Source organism: Prosopis cineraria, unplaced genomic scaffold (assembly GCF_029017545.1).
Source record: "Prosopis cineraria cultivar Desert tree isolate PC_DT_omini unplaced genomic scaffold, ASM2901754v1 PC9, whole genome shotgun sequence".
In the NCBI taxonomy this organism is placed as follows: Eukaryota; Viridiplantae; Streptophyta; class Magnoliopsida; order Fabales; family Fabaceae; genus Prosopis; species Prosopis cineraria.
In genome coordinates this window covers 7,298,716-7,318,405 of record NW_026555340.1, presented here as the reverse complement: position 1 = coordinate 7,318,405, position 19,690 = coordinate 7,298,716, and the positions used below count along the sequence as shown (strand labels likewise).

The following is a 19,690-nucleotide window of genomic DNA, read 5'->3' as shown; positions in this document are numbered from 1 at the left end:
CAATGTATCATCCCAATACTGTCCCAAAACAACCATTGCATCAGTTTAAACTAGTACGTAAAGCAAGTCTAAAGTATCCCCATATTTCTTCCTAAAATTAGATAATGAATTCCTTTTAATGTGTCGAGCAAGTTCCCTTAAGTTGTCTAATGTTTCCATCATCACCTCTAACTTTATCCCCTTGCCTCCATACACTACTCCTGTTGGAATTGCATCTATGGCATTTATTGTGCTTTTCACTTATATGCTAACATTTCTTAACCTTCCACTTTATTTTCTATTAAAATAAGAGGAAAAAAAAAAGAAAAGAAAGGAAAAGAAACTATGTCACAAATATAATTTTAGAGGAGTAAAATTGTTGAATTTAATCATAGCTTCTATCCCTCCAAATCCTTACTAAAGTTTTGAATTTCAGGGGAGTAAAAACTAGAGTTTATGTTATAAGAGATGGAGTCTTTCCATAATTGTAGTTAAAGTTTTTTTGCAAGTCCAATACTATATTAATTAATACTAACTCATTAACAATTTTACTCACTCCTCTAATACCTTATTGCTCCTTAAGGAAAATTCCAATCAATTAAGAGAGATGTATTTCTTTTTTCATTGATGGCTTTTACGAGATATTTATAATCTAAATAGTGCATTTTAACATTGATGACATTTAATACCCATAAAAGAAAAATTAATAAATTTGCTATCCATTTTTTTAAGGAAATGACATGGAATAAAGTTCTCCCTTGTCCTACACCAATTATTATCCTTAGTCGGGATATCTTAAGAGTACTCATCAATATACTATAGGGACATTAGTAGGTTTGATTTATTATTTGTAAAGTTCTTGAGTTGATCTAATGATCCTAGCATGGGCAACCAAGCTACTTTCACTATGAAGATAGAAACCCCATTTAATAAATTTATTCCTTCAATAGCTTTTCAACCCTTCAGGGACTAAATTTAATAAATAAGTAGCAATTCGGACGAAGTTTTCATAGTAACCTCCGGCAATATGAACATTCCTCAAGAAAACCATTCCCAACTTCTGCTAACTTAAGGCACCTTTAGACCTGAGTATAGGGCCCATTATGTGTGTGAGGGTAAATGTGTAAGTGTTTAATGTGTGAAGAGAGCATGCAAGCCTGTCCTCTTATTCCTAATATTACTCATCCCTCATCTACCAATCAGGTCAAACAAAGAGATAAATATATGTATAAATAAAAGTCTTCTATCTTAGGATTTGTCCCGCATGTTATCTATCCTAAGATATGTTATAAAAAACAAAAGGAGAGAGAAGAAAAAAAAAGAAAAAGCATACACAAATTAAAAGAGATAATAATAAAAAATATTATATTTTGAGCACGACAGACTTATATAGGCTTGACCATCTAACGTCCCCAGTGGAGTCTCTAATGGTCGCACCTGTAAATGCGATGTGGATGGCACATGAGAATGGAGGTTTCGGCCTTCGAAAAGAAGACAAAAAAAATGGGAGTCACCACAAAAATTTTGAGAAAAATCTTGAAAAATCGTTTAAAGGAGAATAAGGATAGTCTGCGAAGATAGAAAATAGGATTAGAAGTCGATTGAATGTAGGAAAGGTGTTAGGCAACCCACAACACCCATTCGTAAAAACGGTTACCTGAAGTTTTTTGTGCAAAATTAATATGATTTTAAAGTTATTTTAATTATCCCTTTCTTATTCACATGTTTAGTATAAAAAATGATAATAATTAAATAAGAAATATTTATTTATTTATGAGGGAGGACTTGACTCAGAATTGAACTCTAAGGCCTACATACCCTATGATGGAGATCAAAGTCCATATAGTTCAGAATAAGAATAGTGTCAATGGCCTTCTTTATTTTATAATTTTCATAAAAAGAGAAATTTAAATAAAAACAACTTATCAATTGCAAGCAAAACAATTTTATAAATTGTGAGTTGGTATGTTTTAATTTGCAAAGGTAATTTAACTTCATTTTCTCACTCCCATTTATATTTTTGAAACTATTTTTGTTATTATACTTTTTTTATTTTGAAGATTCACTTTGTTAATATAGAAAAGTATTATTATTATATTCTTTTTTTAAAAAAATTCTAATATGTCTAGGGAGACTTATTGTCACTTGTGGACATTCAAATGACCTTAATGCCTTTTAAAATTTCATATTGTCTTTACCATATGAAATCTTAGATTATTTACAAAATATTTTATTTTAATATATGCTCTTTTATATATTGAAAATTTATTTGATATTCTAACGGGTACTTTTATCACTCATAGCGTATGATAAAAACTCATAATCATCATAATAGCAGAGTCTTATTAACTCATGATAAAATAATTATCTTAGCAATTTATAGAGATTTAGAAATCTCATATGACCAAAAGATTTTAAGGTCATCATGTAAATATATTAATTTAATTAATTAATTTTATTAAAAACGTTTATTAATTTATTTTATTTACAAAAATTTATTTATTTACTATATATAAATTGATAATCACATTATCTATAAGAATTTATTATCCCATATGATGATGCAATTAATTTAAATTTTTATGAAAATTCCTTGAACTTTCATACGAGAACTTAAATATTTTATCAATTTAAGTTAAAAAAAGGTTAATTTTTATGGAACATCATTGGAACCCATATCAATACTTACAAGTTGGATCTATCTACCTATGAAACCTTATTGATTTATACGGTAGATGATCATTTTGAATACCTATGCGGATTTCTTAAAATCTCATATGGCCAATAAATCAAAGAGCATGAGGATTAATATTATGATCCAATCAAACCCAAAACGGTCAACATGAAATTGACAAGTTTTCATGATTAATAAGCAAGTACGGTGATAAATCTTCAAATACCATGAGGCTAGAATTTCAATTGAACTACATTCTCTAATCACTAGGGGGTATAAAATCATATCTAATCTTTATAGATAGTTGAACAGTGATCCATGAAAACTTAGAATAAAAAAAAGGTATGATTCAGACCTATAACCACACTCTCATATTTTACAAATATACCATTGAACACTGAAATTCGGATAGTTCACGCAATGCCAACCACCAAGTCATAGAACTAGCTTTTAACCAAATGACATCTTAAATTTCTAATCCGTCCATGAGCTTTTAAATGACTTCAAACATATACAAATTATTAAGCCAAGACAAACACTCGTTCAACACATACATATATAGAGCTAAACCCAGGCACTTGTTCAACACATACATATATTAAACTAAACCCAGACCCCTCTGTAAGTTGACCGAAAGAAAAAACACACAGAAAAATTCTATCTAATTTTCAACTCCAAATTCCTAACACCGAATCACAATCAAAAAAAACAAAAGGCAGATAATCGTCCAGGTAACATAAGCTAATTGATCAAAGTTAGAGTAATTTCGATTCATGAATTTCAAACCTATTGCAGTAGCTGGGAATTTCCAAACCTCTCTCGCCTTCAAAGACTTAGATTACTTCTAGAATCAGCTGTGAATTTCGCCAGTGCTCTCGATCCCCTTCTCCAAAAAATACACAGATGTTTTCAATCTCTTCTTGCCTGATTCTCCCAAAAATCTTGCCAGCTCTCTCTCTCTCTTTTCAATTCCAGGCTCAGATTTTATATAGAGAGTCAACTACTACTTACCGTTACATGCTTCCCTCTCAAATCATCATCTTTGTTTTTGCTTTTCCTTCCTTTTTGTCGAGTTTCCATCTTTGCTGTGTTCTCACCTTTCTTCTGGTTCCTCTGCTTTTCTTTTGTGTTTGGCCAAAAGTGCTCAAGGATGGTTGAAGTGCTCTGCATCCGATTGCCTCTCTTCTTGTCTTTGCTTCTACTTTCCTCTTCCTCTCTTTGTGCGTGACTGCCATGCATGTGTATTTCTTCCGTGCGCTGCTTGTTCTACTCTGCTCTGGCTTTTTGTCCTAGATTTCACCTTTTGCTTTTGTGTGTAGATTGCTCTGCTCTGCTCTTGGCCGAAAAGCCTGATCTAGGGTTACTCTCTGCTCTGCTGCTTGCTACTCTGGCCAACTAATTAAGGGGAGTGAAATACTACAAAGTGTCACGTTTCACCCTCCCTATTTACTAATTAATTAATTAATTTATTTTTTGAATGCTTTCTCTCTGTTTTTTTTCTTTTGACTCCCAATATTTTAAATTATTGAGAGATTGTTTTAAAAATTTGAGCAAGATTTTTTTAAAAAAAAAATATAATCTTAAAAAGAATCAAATTTTATTTTTTGTATTATATATGTATATATATTAATTTAATTTTTTTAGTGAACTAAAAGAAACAATATCCTAATTATAAGATTAGATTCTAGAAATTTTTATATTTCAAAAATACTTAAGAAAGATTAAATTATATTTTTTATTTTTATATATACATTTTTTCAGGTTAAATTTATTATTATTTTTATTTAAATGTAAAATACGCCCGGACAAAATACAATGTTCACAGTGACTCATGAATATGGAGAGGAAATGAATGATAGAAAGATTATCAATAAAGAAATTGACTACTCTACATATAATATAGAGTAATTAATAAATCATAAGTCATAATGCATAAGCATTCACATATTCCTTCTACCGTAAAAAACAATTCAGCAGCATAACGGCATAAAGAAAGTATTTCTTAGGCTAAAACCCTCTTTTCAATCCTGGCATTTCACTCAACAAACTAATTTCAAACATATACAATCACAACACCAACAAAATTTTCACAAAATAGTATTTTTTAAATTAACTCTAATTATTATAAAATTATATCTAACATTCGTTCAAAAATCATAGAAAAAAGAAAAACACTATAAACATCATTTTGAATTAATGTTTTATATCTCATTGATCATTCTAAGGTTATACATATCCTATATTAGCAATCCCAAGTCAAGAACAAAATAATTCTTTACCAAATGTAAAAATATCAATAAAATAGCAATGATTTTTAGAAAAACCACACATCAGTTTCGGTTACTAAAATGAACTCCAATTGTAATGAAAATTAGTACACTAGTACATTTCCATATGTAGTTTTGAATGATAAAACTATTCTAATCAAACAAGGCATAGCATTTAAATTAAAAATTATTGAAATAAATCAGTCAAAATTCATAGAAAAATACAATAATCACAAATATCCTATTTCGATCATTAATTTTCATCTTAATAATCATCCTAAGGCTAAGTATATCATCTACTACCATTCTCAAGTCAATAATACATCAAACATTAATAATTTTTGACACCCCACAATATCAAAATGGGCAACAAATGAGGAGAAATTTAAACAAGAAAAATCAACTAATAAAACAATCTATAACATTAAATAAATCAATCCCATTGTAACATCCCAATTTAAATTTTAATAGTTAATTTTTGGTTAATAGAAATTTTAAAAAATATTTAGAGGTAAGCAAATTAGTAGGATATTATTATTAAATCTAACTTAGGATATAATTCTAAATTAAAATTTAAAAAAAAAAAAAAAAAAGATGTGAGACCTACTGAATTTTTATAAAAACTCACCTGTTTCCTTCGTTTCTTCATTCTTCCCTATGAGCGAGCTGAGGCTGAGAGAGCGTCTAGTTTTATCAGTACGGAAGATCTGAATTTTTAAGGTAAGAGTTTTTAATAGGATATTTAGGGTGTGATTTCAAGCTTTTCAAGAGTAAGTAAGTGTTCTAAAAATTTTTTAGTCATCCTTCCTCTTTAGTTTTTGAGTTTGTAGTGGTAGAAAATTTAGAATTTGGAAGAGGGATGAATTTATGTTGAATAAATATGGTTGTTTGTATGTATTGTAATATTTCTTATATTTATTGGAATTATATTATTTTTAATTCTCACTTAGTAAGCACACACTTAACTGTTTGTACACACTATCATAAATTGATATTGGTTATTGGGACTTTTGAGTCTCATTATGTGGTTAACAATTTTCAGGAGAAGAGCCACGAGTGACACGTAGGAGAGTCCCAGAGGCTTAGTGGCATAGATCCACTATCTCTTTTGGATATTTGATTTATGATTTATAATGTGTTATATTACCAATATTAGGGCTTTTTGTTTATTGACAATTATATAAATATATAAGTGTAATCATGTCTTTCAAACTATTTCTATTTTTGATACACTTTGGATGACTATAATTTTAATATTTGGTTTAATTCGGATTGATTAAAATGGAAAGATTATAAGGCCAAATAACTGGCTTGTTTTGAAAATTGACTAAATTGTTTATTTTACTTGTTGAGAGTATAAGGATGGACAAATATGATTTAGTTTACTTGTTAGGAGTATAAGGATGGACAAATGTGATTTAGCCTAATGGCATGTAGGAGGTAAAAATTTATCTGAAATGTTATATTGTGCGAGTTGAAGCCAATTATAAAATATTTTTATATTGAATTTATTGATATAAAATGTATTGGGTGGCTGTAATCTAACTATGATTGAGTTAAATTATTGTAAAAAAAAAAATTTGGTGTGTTACACCCATAATCTAGAAATCTAAGGATATTGGAAGAAAATGAAGAAAAATCATAGAAATCATGCGCTCACATATCTTGGAGAAGAGAGGATGAAACACAAAGTGGAAGCAAATGAAATGGTAACAGACGACGTCGGTGGTGGCAATTTCACGTCAGAGAGAACAAAGGTGGTTGACAGCAACAATGGAGGAAGATTGAGTGATTTCTATCGATTTCGTGTACAAGTGGAGAAGAGAGAATATGCAAGAAGACGAACAAGTGAGAATGAAAAATAAAACTAAAAACTGATTAAAAAAGGGAATAAATGACGGGTATTTTAATACTCGCCATTTTTTCATGTATATATGACAGGTGTTTTAAACACCCGTCATGTATCTGAAACACTTTAATAATAGGTGTTTCAAACACTCATCATTTAAAGTTTAAATTTTTTTATTTTAAGAAATTGAATATATGACGGTTGTTTGAAATATATGATAGGTAGAAATATATGATGGGTGTTTAAAATACTCGCCATTTATTTTTTTTTTCCTTTTAGAAAATGAAACATTGAGCTAAAATAAATTATGGGTGTTTTAAATACCCGTCATTTAAAGTCTGAAAATAAATGACAGGTGTTTAAATACTCGTCATTTATTTTCTGACCATCACTCGTCTCTCTCATATATGATGTGTTTTTATTTAACCGTCATTTTTTATGGCATCTTATATTTACATTTTTGTAATAGTGACTTTAGATTTAACCTAGCCTATTTATTAAATTGGCTCAGGATAGGTTCAGACCTTTAATTAGGTCTATTTAGTTAAATATGTTAGGCTTATAAGGTCTTGCTTTCGAGCCTAGTAGACTATCTTATTTAAATATATATATTATTATCATGTAATATATTATACATACATCAGTTTTATTATTTAATTTTTAATCAATCTATTCTTTTTTAATTTTTATTTATGTTTCTAATCATATTGGACTTATATATTGATTATAATGTTGTTACTTCATTGTTCTATTGTTTTGTAATTGATAAACACTCTTAGTTATTATATATTATAATTGATAAATTAAATCATATACATGTAGACTTTAGCACTCCTAAAACATTTTCAGAAATTTAAAATTTAAAAAGCATATTTTTAAGTAAGCTTTTTAATAGGCTTTTAAATTGTGCCAGGCTTTGGATAGGATACTATAAAAATAGTCTTATGCAGTTTTCAAGTTAGACTCAAGTTTCTGACTTACTACATGGGCTCAAATTTATTTAAATAAAACTTAACTTTATCTAACTTATTTCTACCCTTTAGAACACTCACCTCATTCTTTTCAAGTACTGATTGAAAAATTTGTATATTTGTGCACGCGCGCGCGTGGCTTTCTTTTTTTTTTTTTTTGTGGGGGGGGTGAGAGTTCGTGGCAAGAATTGGTGGGGACAAATGGAAAAGCAGCCAAGGTGATAATGGGGAGGGAAAACCCAGCAGTGAGCGCCATCACCGTGAAACAAGGATCTGTGGTGACCGGTTATTTCCGGTGCGACCGAATGCGAGTCTTCGTTAACAACCGCCGCAATGTCGCCCAAGTCCCCAAAATCGGTTAATCTTGCTGTCTCACGTTAATTATGGCTCCTTCTCTTAATTTCTTATTAATTACTTATCATCATCGCCTTTCCTTTTTATTCCTGTATTCAATAAACGATGGATATTAATTATTCTATCGTTGTTCATTATCGATTAAAAGGCTTTATGGTATATGTTTTATAAATATTTTCATTAGTTTTACGATCAAGCCTGCATTATATTCCACTTTGCGTGCTTGTGCCTCAATCCTTCTCAATTAACAAGCTGAACTTGAAAAATAGACCTGTTATGTCAATAAGGTTGGATTAACTTGTCCCGCGCGTAACCCATGAGCTAGTACATATTTGTATTTTGTTTTTTGTTTTTTGTTTTTGTTTCTGTAATCTCTGAACTGCCCACCCTTCGCCAATATTCTGCTTGAGCTTCACTTTGTGACTGGGTTTCTCTGCATCTCCAAACTTAGGACCTATTTGTTTACTTTTTTCAAAATACTTTTTTGTTTAAGTAAAAAAATAAATAATATGATTAAAGAGAAAATTGGCATCTAAATTGTGAGTTCAAGAGCGAGCACTTGATATCTTAAATTTTTTTTTAAATTTTTTACTGTCAACTTTTTAAAATGGTGAAAGTTGACTTTTATTATTAATAAAAGTTTGTTTTGACAGTTAGTTGTTCAAAAATTGAATAAAAAAACTTAAAACTTACAAAAAAAATATAAAAATTATAGTAAATAATTCAAAAATTATAGATAAAAATCCAAAAGTTTTAAAAAAAGGATTAAAAAATTTTATTTATTTTTTAAGTATTTTTGATGTCATTAATAATTAAAATTAACTTTTATTAACGATATAGATTAAATTATGTTGATTTTAAAAGTTAAAAAAATATTATATAAAAAATGAGTTTAAAATTTTACATGTTCCTAGATTTCTAATCGATCGGCCAATTTACTTTTTAATCCTAAAAAAAAAACACTTGTTTAAAAATGTGTTTTCTCTTCCCTGTTTTAAAGAACGAAATAACTAAAAATAATTCTGATTTTTTTTTTTGAAAAAAAAAAAACAGAACATGTTATCGTTGCAAGACAAGATGACAGGTAATCAAACCAAAATAGTCATGGCATTATCAAACTTATACTCCCTCTATTTAAAAATATACAACAATTTTTAAGGAGTTAGGTATTAAAAAATATAAAATATTTTTAATCTTTTGATATGTAATTATTATCTTTTTTTTAAGTGTCCTTATTAATAATGACTTTATATTTATTATAAGGTATTTAATAGGAATAAATATGAAAAATAGAGTTAGTTTAAAAGTAAATAATTACTTTATTAAAAAAATTTAATTAGAAATATTTTATATTTTTGACAGAATAACCAAGTAGAATGACCTTATAGAGAAGGGAGAATGACAATTAAGGACCTGTTAAGAACATTAATCCCAATTACGGACCGTAAAATTTTGAAATCTCAGTTAAGGACCATGATCCTTAATTGTGATTAAAAAAATATAATTTGTGAGGTGTGATTCATTATTACTACTTGAGAATTCACTAACCCAACTTGAGAAAATTTGTAACGTATATTGTGAAAACATGAAACCCCACTTGAAAATTAAATGTTTAACAAAAAGCGTCACTTGAAAATTCACTAACTCGACTTGAAAAAATTTCTAATGTATACTATGAAAACATGAAACTTCACTTGGGAATCGATTGTTTAATAAAAAACACCAATTTGAATGAGTCACTTTTTATTAATGATTCTCAAGTGGGGTTTCATTTTTTTACAATATACGTTAGAAATTATTTTAAGTTTAGTTAGTGAATTTCCAAGTGGTGCTTTTTGTTAAACATTTCATTTTTAAGTGGGGTTTCATATTTTTACAATATACGTTAGTAATTTTCTCAAATTAGGTTAGTGAATTCTCAAGTCGCGTTAGTGAATCTCACATCACAAATTATATTTTTTTTATAATTAAGGATCATAATCCTTAACTTTGATTTTAAAATTTCACAGTTCAAAATTAAAATTAATGTTTTTAATAAATTCTTAATTATCATTCTTCGTATAGAGAAGGAGAGTATATAGCCTAACCCCATCACCAAGCTTCAATCCCGTTGCAACACAACCAATGGTCACAAATAAAATTTTACGTACCTGAAGCAGTCATGTCATTATCAACCTACCCACCAACTACACCAACTACAAAATAACATTATTAAAAAGCATGATTCCTTTTTGGTCAAAAAAAAAAAAAAAACAAGCATGATTCCTTTTTCCATCGAAAAAGAAGCATTCATGATTCCTTTTTGGTCAAAAAAAAAAAAGCATGATTCCTTTTTCCATCGAAAAAGAAGCATTATTCCTTTTATTTGCGAATGAAAATATATTCATCCCATTGCCAAAATTAATCTTATTAAAATAAATAATTCATAAATTTTATTTAAATATTTATAATTTTTTTATATTCACAATAATATAATAATAAATAAAAAATTTAACATGTAAAGTTATAATTTATTGTTGTATTATTGCGAATATAAGAATGAAAATTGTGAATATTTAAACAAAATTTATAAATCATTTCAACAAGGGTAATTTTATAATTTATATAAATTCATTAACGATAGAAAAGTTCTTAAAAATTTCAGAAAAATTATGATATTTTAAAGGATTAAATTGTCATTTATATATATTAGAGGGATTTTATCGCCATTTTCCCTAGAAATAAACAAAGCGGTGCACCAAATATAATATAAGGAGAATTTTAACTAAAGATCATGGAAGAGAGATATTTACCAATAAATCTTAAAAAACTCTAAAATTTCACTACGAGATTTTTGGACTAAATTAATATAAAATGGGTGATTAAAAAGACCAAAGTGTCCTTCTACAAATTAACAAATACTTGGTTATTACCTAACTTTACTTGTTAATTGCTTATTTGTACTTGTTAATCCTTTAGCAGTACACTAGTTAATTTCATGACTCCAAAATCTTAGGAGCATTACTTATTAATTTTATAACTTTACTTATTAATTTGTCAATATGATTTGTTAACTACTTGACTTGACTTGTGAATCATTTACAAGACTTGTTCATTCAATTTGACTAAAAAGCACCATCGTTAGTTGCTAATTTTTTTAATCCACTTGTTAATTTATCAATATTAGTTGTAAATTACTTAAGTTTACCAGTCAATAATCATACTAATATAAGTTGTTAATTATCTAACCTTTATTTGTTAATTTATTAATATTAGTTGTAAATTATATGACTTATCAATAATCATACTAGTTCAATCATTTTGTTATAAATATAGAATTATTAATTGTTAAATTTTTTAACTTTACTTATTAATTTATCAATATTAATTGTCAATCATTTTTTTATTTTCCAAAAGAGCATTTTAGTTTTTTCAATCACTCATTTTATTTTAATTTAATTCAAAAATCTTAGAGTCAAAATTTTATATTTTTTTAGGACTCACCGATAAATATCTCTCTTTGTGGTCCTCAGTTGAAATTCTCCTTATAATATATATATATATATATATTCAAACAATTAATGTATGAATCTCAAAATAATTCTTGTATAAATTTGAGCTACTTTTTTAATGGAAAATGAAATCCATTAATCAATGAAGATCATGTACATCCAAAAACAAAGACAAAATAAAACAAAGCAAAAGAAGAGACAATCTTTCATCATCAACTCTCTCCTCTTAAAAGAAGAGGTGGCGAGTGATTAAAGATATTAAAAAATAAGGCATTTCATTTTCAACCGAAGATCATTAACTTCTACTATGCATTTAGTACGGTTTGATTATCCAATCGATTGAGACGCTACTACTATTATAATTATTATTGTTTTTGGGAGAGACCATGGTTTAATATGCATTCGGTCATGTCAAATAGTAATAGAATCAATTTCAACTGAATTACTACTGGACAAGAAGGAACTGACTTTTTAAAATTCCCAATTAATTCTGATCGATTTTTTTTTTTGGGGGTTACTTTTATCAGTTTTTATTGATGATGTTCAATATCAATTGAATCAATTGTTAAGGCGTGTCAAACAGAATTAGTTAAGACATTTATAGAGGAGTCATGCAGGAGAGATATTCTAACAATAATATACCACCAAAATATATAAATGACAATTAAGTTCTTCAAAATGTCATAATTTCTTTAACATTAATAATATTAAATTAAACGACTAAATTACCCCTTTTTAAAATAAAAATAATGAGTTTGGCTCCATTTTTTCAATCATAATTTTTGTTTTATGAATCATAAAAATTGAATAAAAATCACAACTTCTCATATGAAATTTCTTTTATGATTGATAAATTTTTTTAAAAAAATAATCAGTCACAATCACAACTTTGCAAAAACTGAACAAGAAATTATAACTTCCCATGTGATTTTTTTTTATTCATTGAAGTTCAAGTTCTGAAAATAATTAAAATTGTAAGAATTGAACGAGAAAAATCAAACTTCCTACGTTAACCTGTTATTTTGTTTTATTTTAAACAAGGGGCAATTTAGTCATTTAACTTAAAAATTAATGTCAGAAAGGTACCTAAGAATTTCAAAGGAATTATGGTATTTTGAGAGACTTGATTATCATTTATGTATTTTGGTAAGATTTTATTGTTATTTTCACTACTACAAAAATGACTTTTTATAGTGGTTAAAAATGACTTTTTATACGGTTAAATATGTGGTGTTTTACAGGGGATGTAGAAAGTCTAACTTTCTACATCGGTTATATGGCCGTTGTAAAAAATACATATTCTACGTCGGCTAACAATAACCGATGTAGAAAATAGTTCAACGATTCAAAAATTAAAAAATGAAGCACTTTCTACATCGGCTGGGGTTCCAACCGCTATAGAAAGTTTGCTATTTTACACCAGTTTTTACATTAACTGATGTAGAATATTAATTTTTACACCGATTATGGTAATAACCGCTGTAAAAAGTGTATTTTGTTTTTAAAATAAACAATCGTATTTTTAAATTTACCTTACTCTGTACACAAAAATTACCACAGCCAAATCAAACAGCTTAATTTATTTGCAATTTTTAATATAAAATTAAATTAACAACTATCCAAAACTCAAAGTTATCTATGAACTATCTAAGAACTATATATTGAGTTATCCAAAACATTGTGTCAAAAAATGTTTTCAAAAGTTGTCTATAACTAACAAATTTCTTAAATTGTACAAAACTTTTTACTAAACTCACAAATTCTCCCCAAAATAAGTTTCCCAACGTATGCGAATGTCTTCAATTTCAGCTTCGAGGAATGGATCCGAATTGTCAAACATTAAAATATAATTTGTAAAAGAAACTTATTATGTACTCTCAAATAACATAATAAAATAAAACTCTTAAAAATAAATTTACCTCTTTTGTAAATTCAGTCATACCCAATGTGATAATGTTGAGCATATGTCTCATGACATATAGGCCGCACAAATTCATCTTGACTGGTTGTCTACGGCTCTGTATAAGAATAAATCATAAGAAATCAATAAAAAAGTCTTAGTAATTGAACATATTCATAAAGTATAGCATTACCTTTGGCTCGATCCATGTAGGATCCTTGAGCTCATGTCCGTGCTTTTGCAAAACCACATTTTGATATGTTTTCATTGCTCTATGTTCAAGATCACCAAGTTAGTAACTAAAATATTTAGTGTAAATTATATAAAATATTTTTGCACAAACATACTTACGCGTCTATCGTCTTCTTCATTTCTTTCCCAAGTTTGTAATGGAGGGAACATAAGAAGACAATAGTGTTACTCTTTATTGAAAGAACAAACAACTGCCAATGGTCCCTGCAAAATATGACGAGTTAAAGTAAATCTACATCGAAAAAACTATTAATTACAAATTGATCCTTACGAGTGCACGTATGGAGCCATAAAAACATCTTTCTTGACTTCACATATTCTTTGCTAGAGATACTGGGCCCTTAACTCCAGAGTATTCCCTTTCTCTGTCATGTGATGTGGGTAAAGGAATATGAACTTATCACCTTTGCCCGATGTGATGCACAAATGATGAAGGTACCTACAGTAATGCAATTGTGTTAGATCACTAGAATTGATAATTAAGTTAATTTCATTCAAGAAATACAAACTTACATCATAAATAGTTCAATGTGTGGTGTGGTAAGCTGACTATCTGACAAAAGTCCAAGTAAATCTTCCTGTTCAATTGTCACTATTATATTTTTCTTACCCACAACCTTCGGATCCATTTTTAAATCTTTGAATTTGAATGATGGATCATACGCCATTAAGATCATTTGTTGGTGTGGAGTTAACGAGGGTTTTGGAAGTTTTGGGAGATTCGGTGAGAAAAGCTATTATACATAATAAAAAAGAAAGAAATAGTTAGTAAGAAAACATTTTAGGAAAGCTGCAACATAATAAAATTACATACCACAGGTTGAACCATATTCACAAGTCTCTTGGGCCACAGGATAAAATTACCAACAGCTTCTGCTACAGTCTTCACCTCATTAGTAGGGAATGGAACCAACGCATTTGGCACTTTTGGATCTTCAACCACCACTCTTACTTGATAATCTTGAATTTGCTTATGGTGGATGGTTAACCCCAAGTTGTAAAAGCTACCAAGAGCAACCAAGCGTCTATCAGGATCTTCTAGAAACATCTCGCATGGTTTACCAATATGGTCACCAGAAGGACCCTCTGACACACGCTCAAGAACAGTACTCCCTTTTATGCTATGAAATCCAGGAGATGTATGAATTGGTTCAGTAGGCATCTCCTGTTGTGAGCTCATCATGCTCATCATCTCCTCCTTCATTTGCTCCTTCATTTGTAAAAGCCGGGCCTCGAATGAAGCTTCAAACTCTTCTTTAGCTTGCTGTCTTACAGTGGATATCACTGTTTCAAGTTCTTCTCTAGTCACTACACCTCCTGAGTTGGGGCGTAAAGGTGCTCCAAAGTAGTCTCTTATACCCATACCATGTCCAACGCCTCTCACATGACCCGGATGCTCTGGTTTTCCTGTTGCAACCATCAAGATATCATTTCTGCCCTTTGGAATGATACTTCCTTGGGCTTGTTGCTCCTTAAGAGCATCCTGTAACATAAAAATAACAATCTTAATTAATATTATATATAATTGTATAGAAATTTAAAGGGACAAGAAATAATAATATTACTTACAATCCTCTCAGCAATCTTGTGCGCCGTCTTGCTTGTATAGCCTTTTTTGCCTCCTTTTTTGTATTGGTGTCCATATCTCTATTTCTCCTCTCGGGAGAGGGGTGGTGGAGAAAGGAGTATGGAAGGATCGGACTTAGCTTTTTCTTCTCTCTTCTTCTATTTCTCCACCATCAATATATTATCAGCCCTAGCATAACGGCTACGAGACAGCGTGTGGGGGCATTGATTCTGTCGAGCAATTTCCTGCTCTCTAGCTCATTTTTCCTATTAAAAAAATTAATTTTAAATTTTATAGTTGAAGTAAAACTAAATAAAACTTAATTAGAAATCAATAGACCAAAGCTTTTTTAAAAGTTCGAATCTTGACAAATTCTTGCCAAGTATCTTCATTAAGGAACTGGTATGTGTCGAGAGGATTAGGAGGAGCTTGACCCTCTAGCACCTCAATATGGATATATCTCCTAGCAAGATCAGTCTTGAAATTTCTCCAGCACGTTCCAAAGTAGGAAATCAACCTGTGTCGGCAATCTTGATTAGAAGGAACATTGTACGTGTGCTGTAATTAAAACACAAGATGATAATTAGTAATTTAACAATGATATATAACTATATGCATAAATTAATTATGTACCTAAATACTTTCCCATATCTGGTCCTTCACACGTTCTGGCACATCAAACTAGTCCTCAAATACAATAGGGGGCTTGGTACGAGATAGGAGGCCAAGAAAACTAACAAACTTAGCCTTGTGTTCCCCTATCAGATTCCATCTCTGATCAAATTGGATTGGTAACTTGTGCCCAGCACTCCTGCTTAATGTCAAATCTTTCAATCGTGTGCCACGTCTACCTCTCCTCACAGACTGGCTCTCACTAGGGGTCCCCTGACTTGAGTCATCACTAAGTGGTTGGCCAATAGTGGGCTGGCTCTGAGTGTCATCACCATGTTCACTCTGATACTCCATGTTCCTATTAATTCATATAGATTAAATTAATTAGAAAAATGAACAAATATAAGATAGTTAGAAAACATAATATAAATTTAATTGAATTTAGGAAACATACTTTAATTGAAAAACTAAATTCATATAGGGATATTCTCCCATATCCCTTCATGGTGCTCATTTCTTGCAGCATGTTTATCATCTACTTCATCTACTACATTCAAAATTGGTAGCCCTAATGAGAAAGTAGGGGTTTTAGAAATATCAAAGCTTGATTCTTGATTATCATCACTATGAATCATCATTTTTCCTTTCAGTGCTATTGACCAATTTTTATTTTCTGGATCTGTCACATAGAAAACTTGTTTAGCTTGGTCTGCCATGATAAATGGCTTATCCCCATAAGTTAGTTTTTTAAGATCAACCATTGTAAATCCTAACTTATCATCATAAAGTCTGAGCCTCAGGTTTCTTGGCTCATTACTAAATTCAGGAAACAAATTGATCAATTTTCTTCCATTGAGGAGAATCGGCTGGATGTCAAAATTTTTCATTAGATATCCTCTCATTTGTATGCCACATCAAGTTCTTCGCATCATTAGTATTTGCAAACAAGTACTTGAACCTTGGTATAATTGGAAGATACTATAAGACCTTTGCAGGAGCCCCCTTCTCTTTATACCGTGGTGCCTCACATTTCGGATACTTCTCCTCCCCTTCAAGCTCTTTTCTGTACAACACACAATCATTAGGGCATGCATGTATTTTTTTATACTTCATACGCATTGGACATAAGATCTTCTTGGCATCATAATAATGATTTGGTAGTACATTGCTTTTTGGCAACATTATTTGAAGTTGCTCTAGCAACCAAGTGAAACTTTGGTCACTCCAACCAGCTCTTGCCTTTAAGGTAACCAGTTTTAACACCCCAGATAACAAACTAAAATCAGTGTACCTCGGGTATAGAGGCTTCTTCGCGTCAGTGCACAAGTTATCATACACATGTGCTCGTTCAAAAGCTTCTTCTCCCACATTACGGATCATGTCCTCTAACCAATCTTCATTCATATCTATTTCATCATCCAGATCATTAATTTCCATGTATTGAGACGTGTTATTGTAATTTTCCAATTGTTCATCATGCCAAATCCATACTGTATAATTCTTGCAAATCCCATCACAAATCAAGTGCTCTCTTATTTCGGCAGCACCTAATCTCCTCTCATTCAAGCAATTAACACAAGAAAAATAGATTGTCAACAGCATTTTTCTTAGCAAATTCTAAAAATTCCTTCACCCCATTATCATACTCATCACTCGTTCGTCTAGCATTCATCCAACTACGATCCATATGTCAACTCCTAAAGAATATACTAATGTTAAAAATTAGACTTTCTTAAAAATGTCCACATGCAAACAACTTGATGAGGCCTTCTTAAAAACTAAATTTAAGCAATTCAAGGGAAAAGAATGAATTTTAAAAAATTTCGACAGAGTCTCCCCTAAAAATTGGACCTCTCAAGACTTTTAAAAAATTTTAATAGAGAAAATTGATAATTTTAAACTAAATTAATGATCATATGCAACAACTTAAGGATTTATAAATCCACTAACAGCACTCCTAACAATAATCAATATCATTATCATCGTATATATATATATACACACATATCAGCCTAATAAATTAACAAAAAAATACAATCAAATAAAAAATTATCTTTATAAAAATTAAGAGCCATACCTAATCAATCAAAAGTGGCGGCAGCAACAAGAGGAGGAGCAAGTAGGAGGAGGAGGAGGCGACAGAGGCAGGGGGAGGGAATGGCAGTAGAAGGGAGGAGGGGTAGCCGTATGGGGAAGGGTGTGGGAATAGGGGGAGTGGGCGGGGGCCGAGAAGGGGGGACGGGGGGCGGGGGGCCAGGGGGCTGGGGACAGGGGCGGGGGGATGGGGTCGAGGGGACAGGGGTGGGGATGGGTGCTCGGGGGAGGGGGACAGGGGGGACCGGTTGGCCGAGGGGGGTGGTCGGGTGGGGATGAAGGAGTATGGGGAAGGGGGATGAGGGAGGGAAGCACAAGTGTTCTGAAGGCACAAAAAATGAGGGTGGAGAAGCGTGGAGTTTAGAGGTAAAAAAAAAATTTGAACCACTTTCTACAGCGGGTCACACTTTACCCACTGTAGAAAACATGATTTTCTACAGCAGGTGCAAGCCACTCGCTGTAGAAAATCTGCACCCGCTGTAGAAAACCGTTTTTCTACAATGGGTGGAAGCCACCTGCTGTAGAAATCGTATGTCTACAGCGGGTGGTAGTCACCCGCTGTAGAAACTCTATTTTCTATAGCGGGTGTCCATGCACCCGCTGTAGAAAGTATTTTTAACAGCGATTGTCTTTTTACCCAATGTAAAAACTATAATATGTGTTGCCAAAATTACAAAAATGCTACCGCCTTAATTTTCTACATCGTTTGCCTTTCAACCGATATAGAAAGTGCCCCTTGAATTTCATATTTTGTACTAGTGTTTCCCTTATTCTATACCCTGTATAGGTGGAATTTCATGCTGCCGAAAAATAATAAATGTATAGAATGTAAAGCAATAACCTTATATATAACTACTTTTCCAGAAATTCAACACAGAAAGTCATAGTTATAATCTATGTAATCAATCAAACTAAACCGGTAAATTAAACTTAATTCTGGCTAAGTAAACCTGCTTTAATCACAATGATCAAAGCAGTATCCTCCAGATCCTTATTACTTTTCGGAACCGATGATGGATCAGTACTAGGTGGCTTCGAATCGCATTCCTTAACATACTTGATGACATCATTCGCACCAGAGGTCATGCGATTGTAATCTGCAGAATTCAGAGCCCTTGAAGTATCCTGAAGACGACTCAGAACATCATCGTACGCTATCGCACAAGTTGTATAATGTTGTCTCATCTGAGTATCAGTTGTGTTGGCGATGAGGTCATGAAGATCAGTGATGGTTTGGAAGGCATGGAGGTGAGCTACGTCCATGGTGGCATAATGGCTTAGGGTTTGCAGACCAGAACCAGATTTTGGTTTTAGGGCTTCAGTACAGAAAGTAGGGTTTGTGTGTTTTGCACATATTTCATGTACGGGGACAGTTTTTGCGGAGTACGACGATAGTGGGAGAGACAGAAAAATTAGCAGAAAAAGGACAATGAAGATCATTGTCAAAGGTTTGACAATGGAGGAAGGAGACGCCATAGCGCAGAGATTTCCGTGTTCTCTAATTATTCATCTGCTTTTATAAACAGATTTATATTAGCACAACACAGTGTGATGTATATGCAAAATTAATTAGAAGATCGGAATATTAATGAGTGCAGATTTTCTTTTTGATGGTAATTTATTCTGGGTTAACTCATGCCTCAAGTAAGACTAAATTTCTTTCCTAAATAGTGCTTGCAG

The 19,690-nt window shown here is 31.0% G+C and overlaps 1 protein-coding gene across 1 annotated transcript; it reads right to left on the bottom strand.

Moving 5' to 3' along the window:
- Window positions 1–18,940: 18,940 nt before the first annotated feature.
- LOC129320419 (uncharacterized) lies at window positions 18,941–19,486 on the bottom strand. The gene has a single exon (XM_054965869.1). The coding sequence runs from the start codon at window positions 19,484–19,486 to the stop codon at window positions 18,941–18,943; it is 546 nt and encodes a 181-aa protein (XP_054821844.1).
- Between the last annotated feature and the right edge of the window lie 204 nt (window positions 19,487–19,690).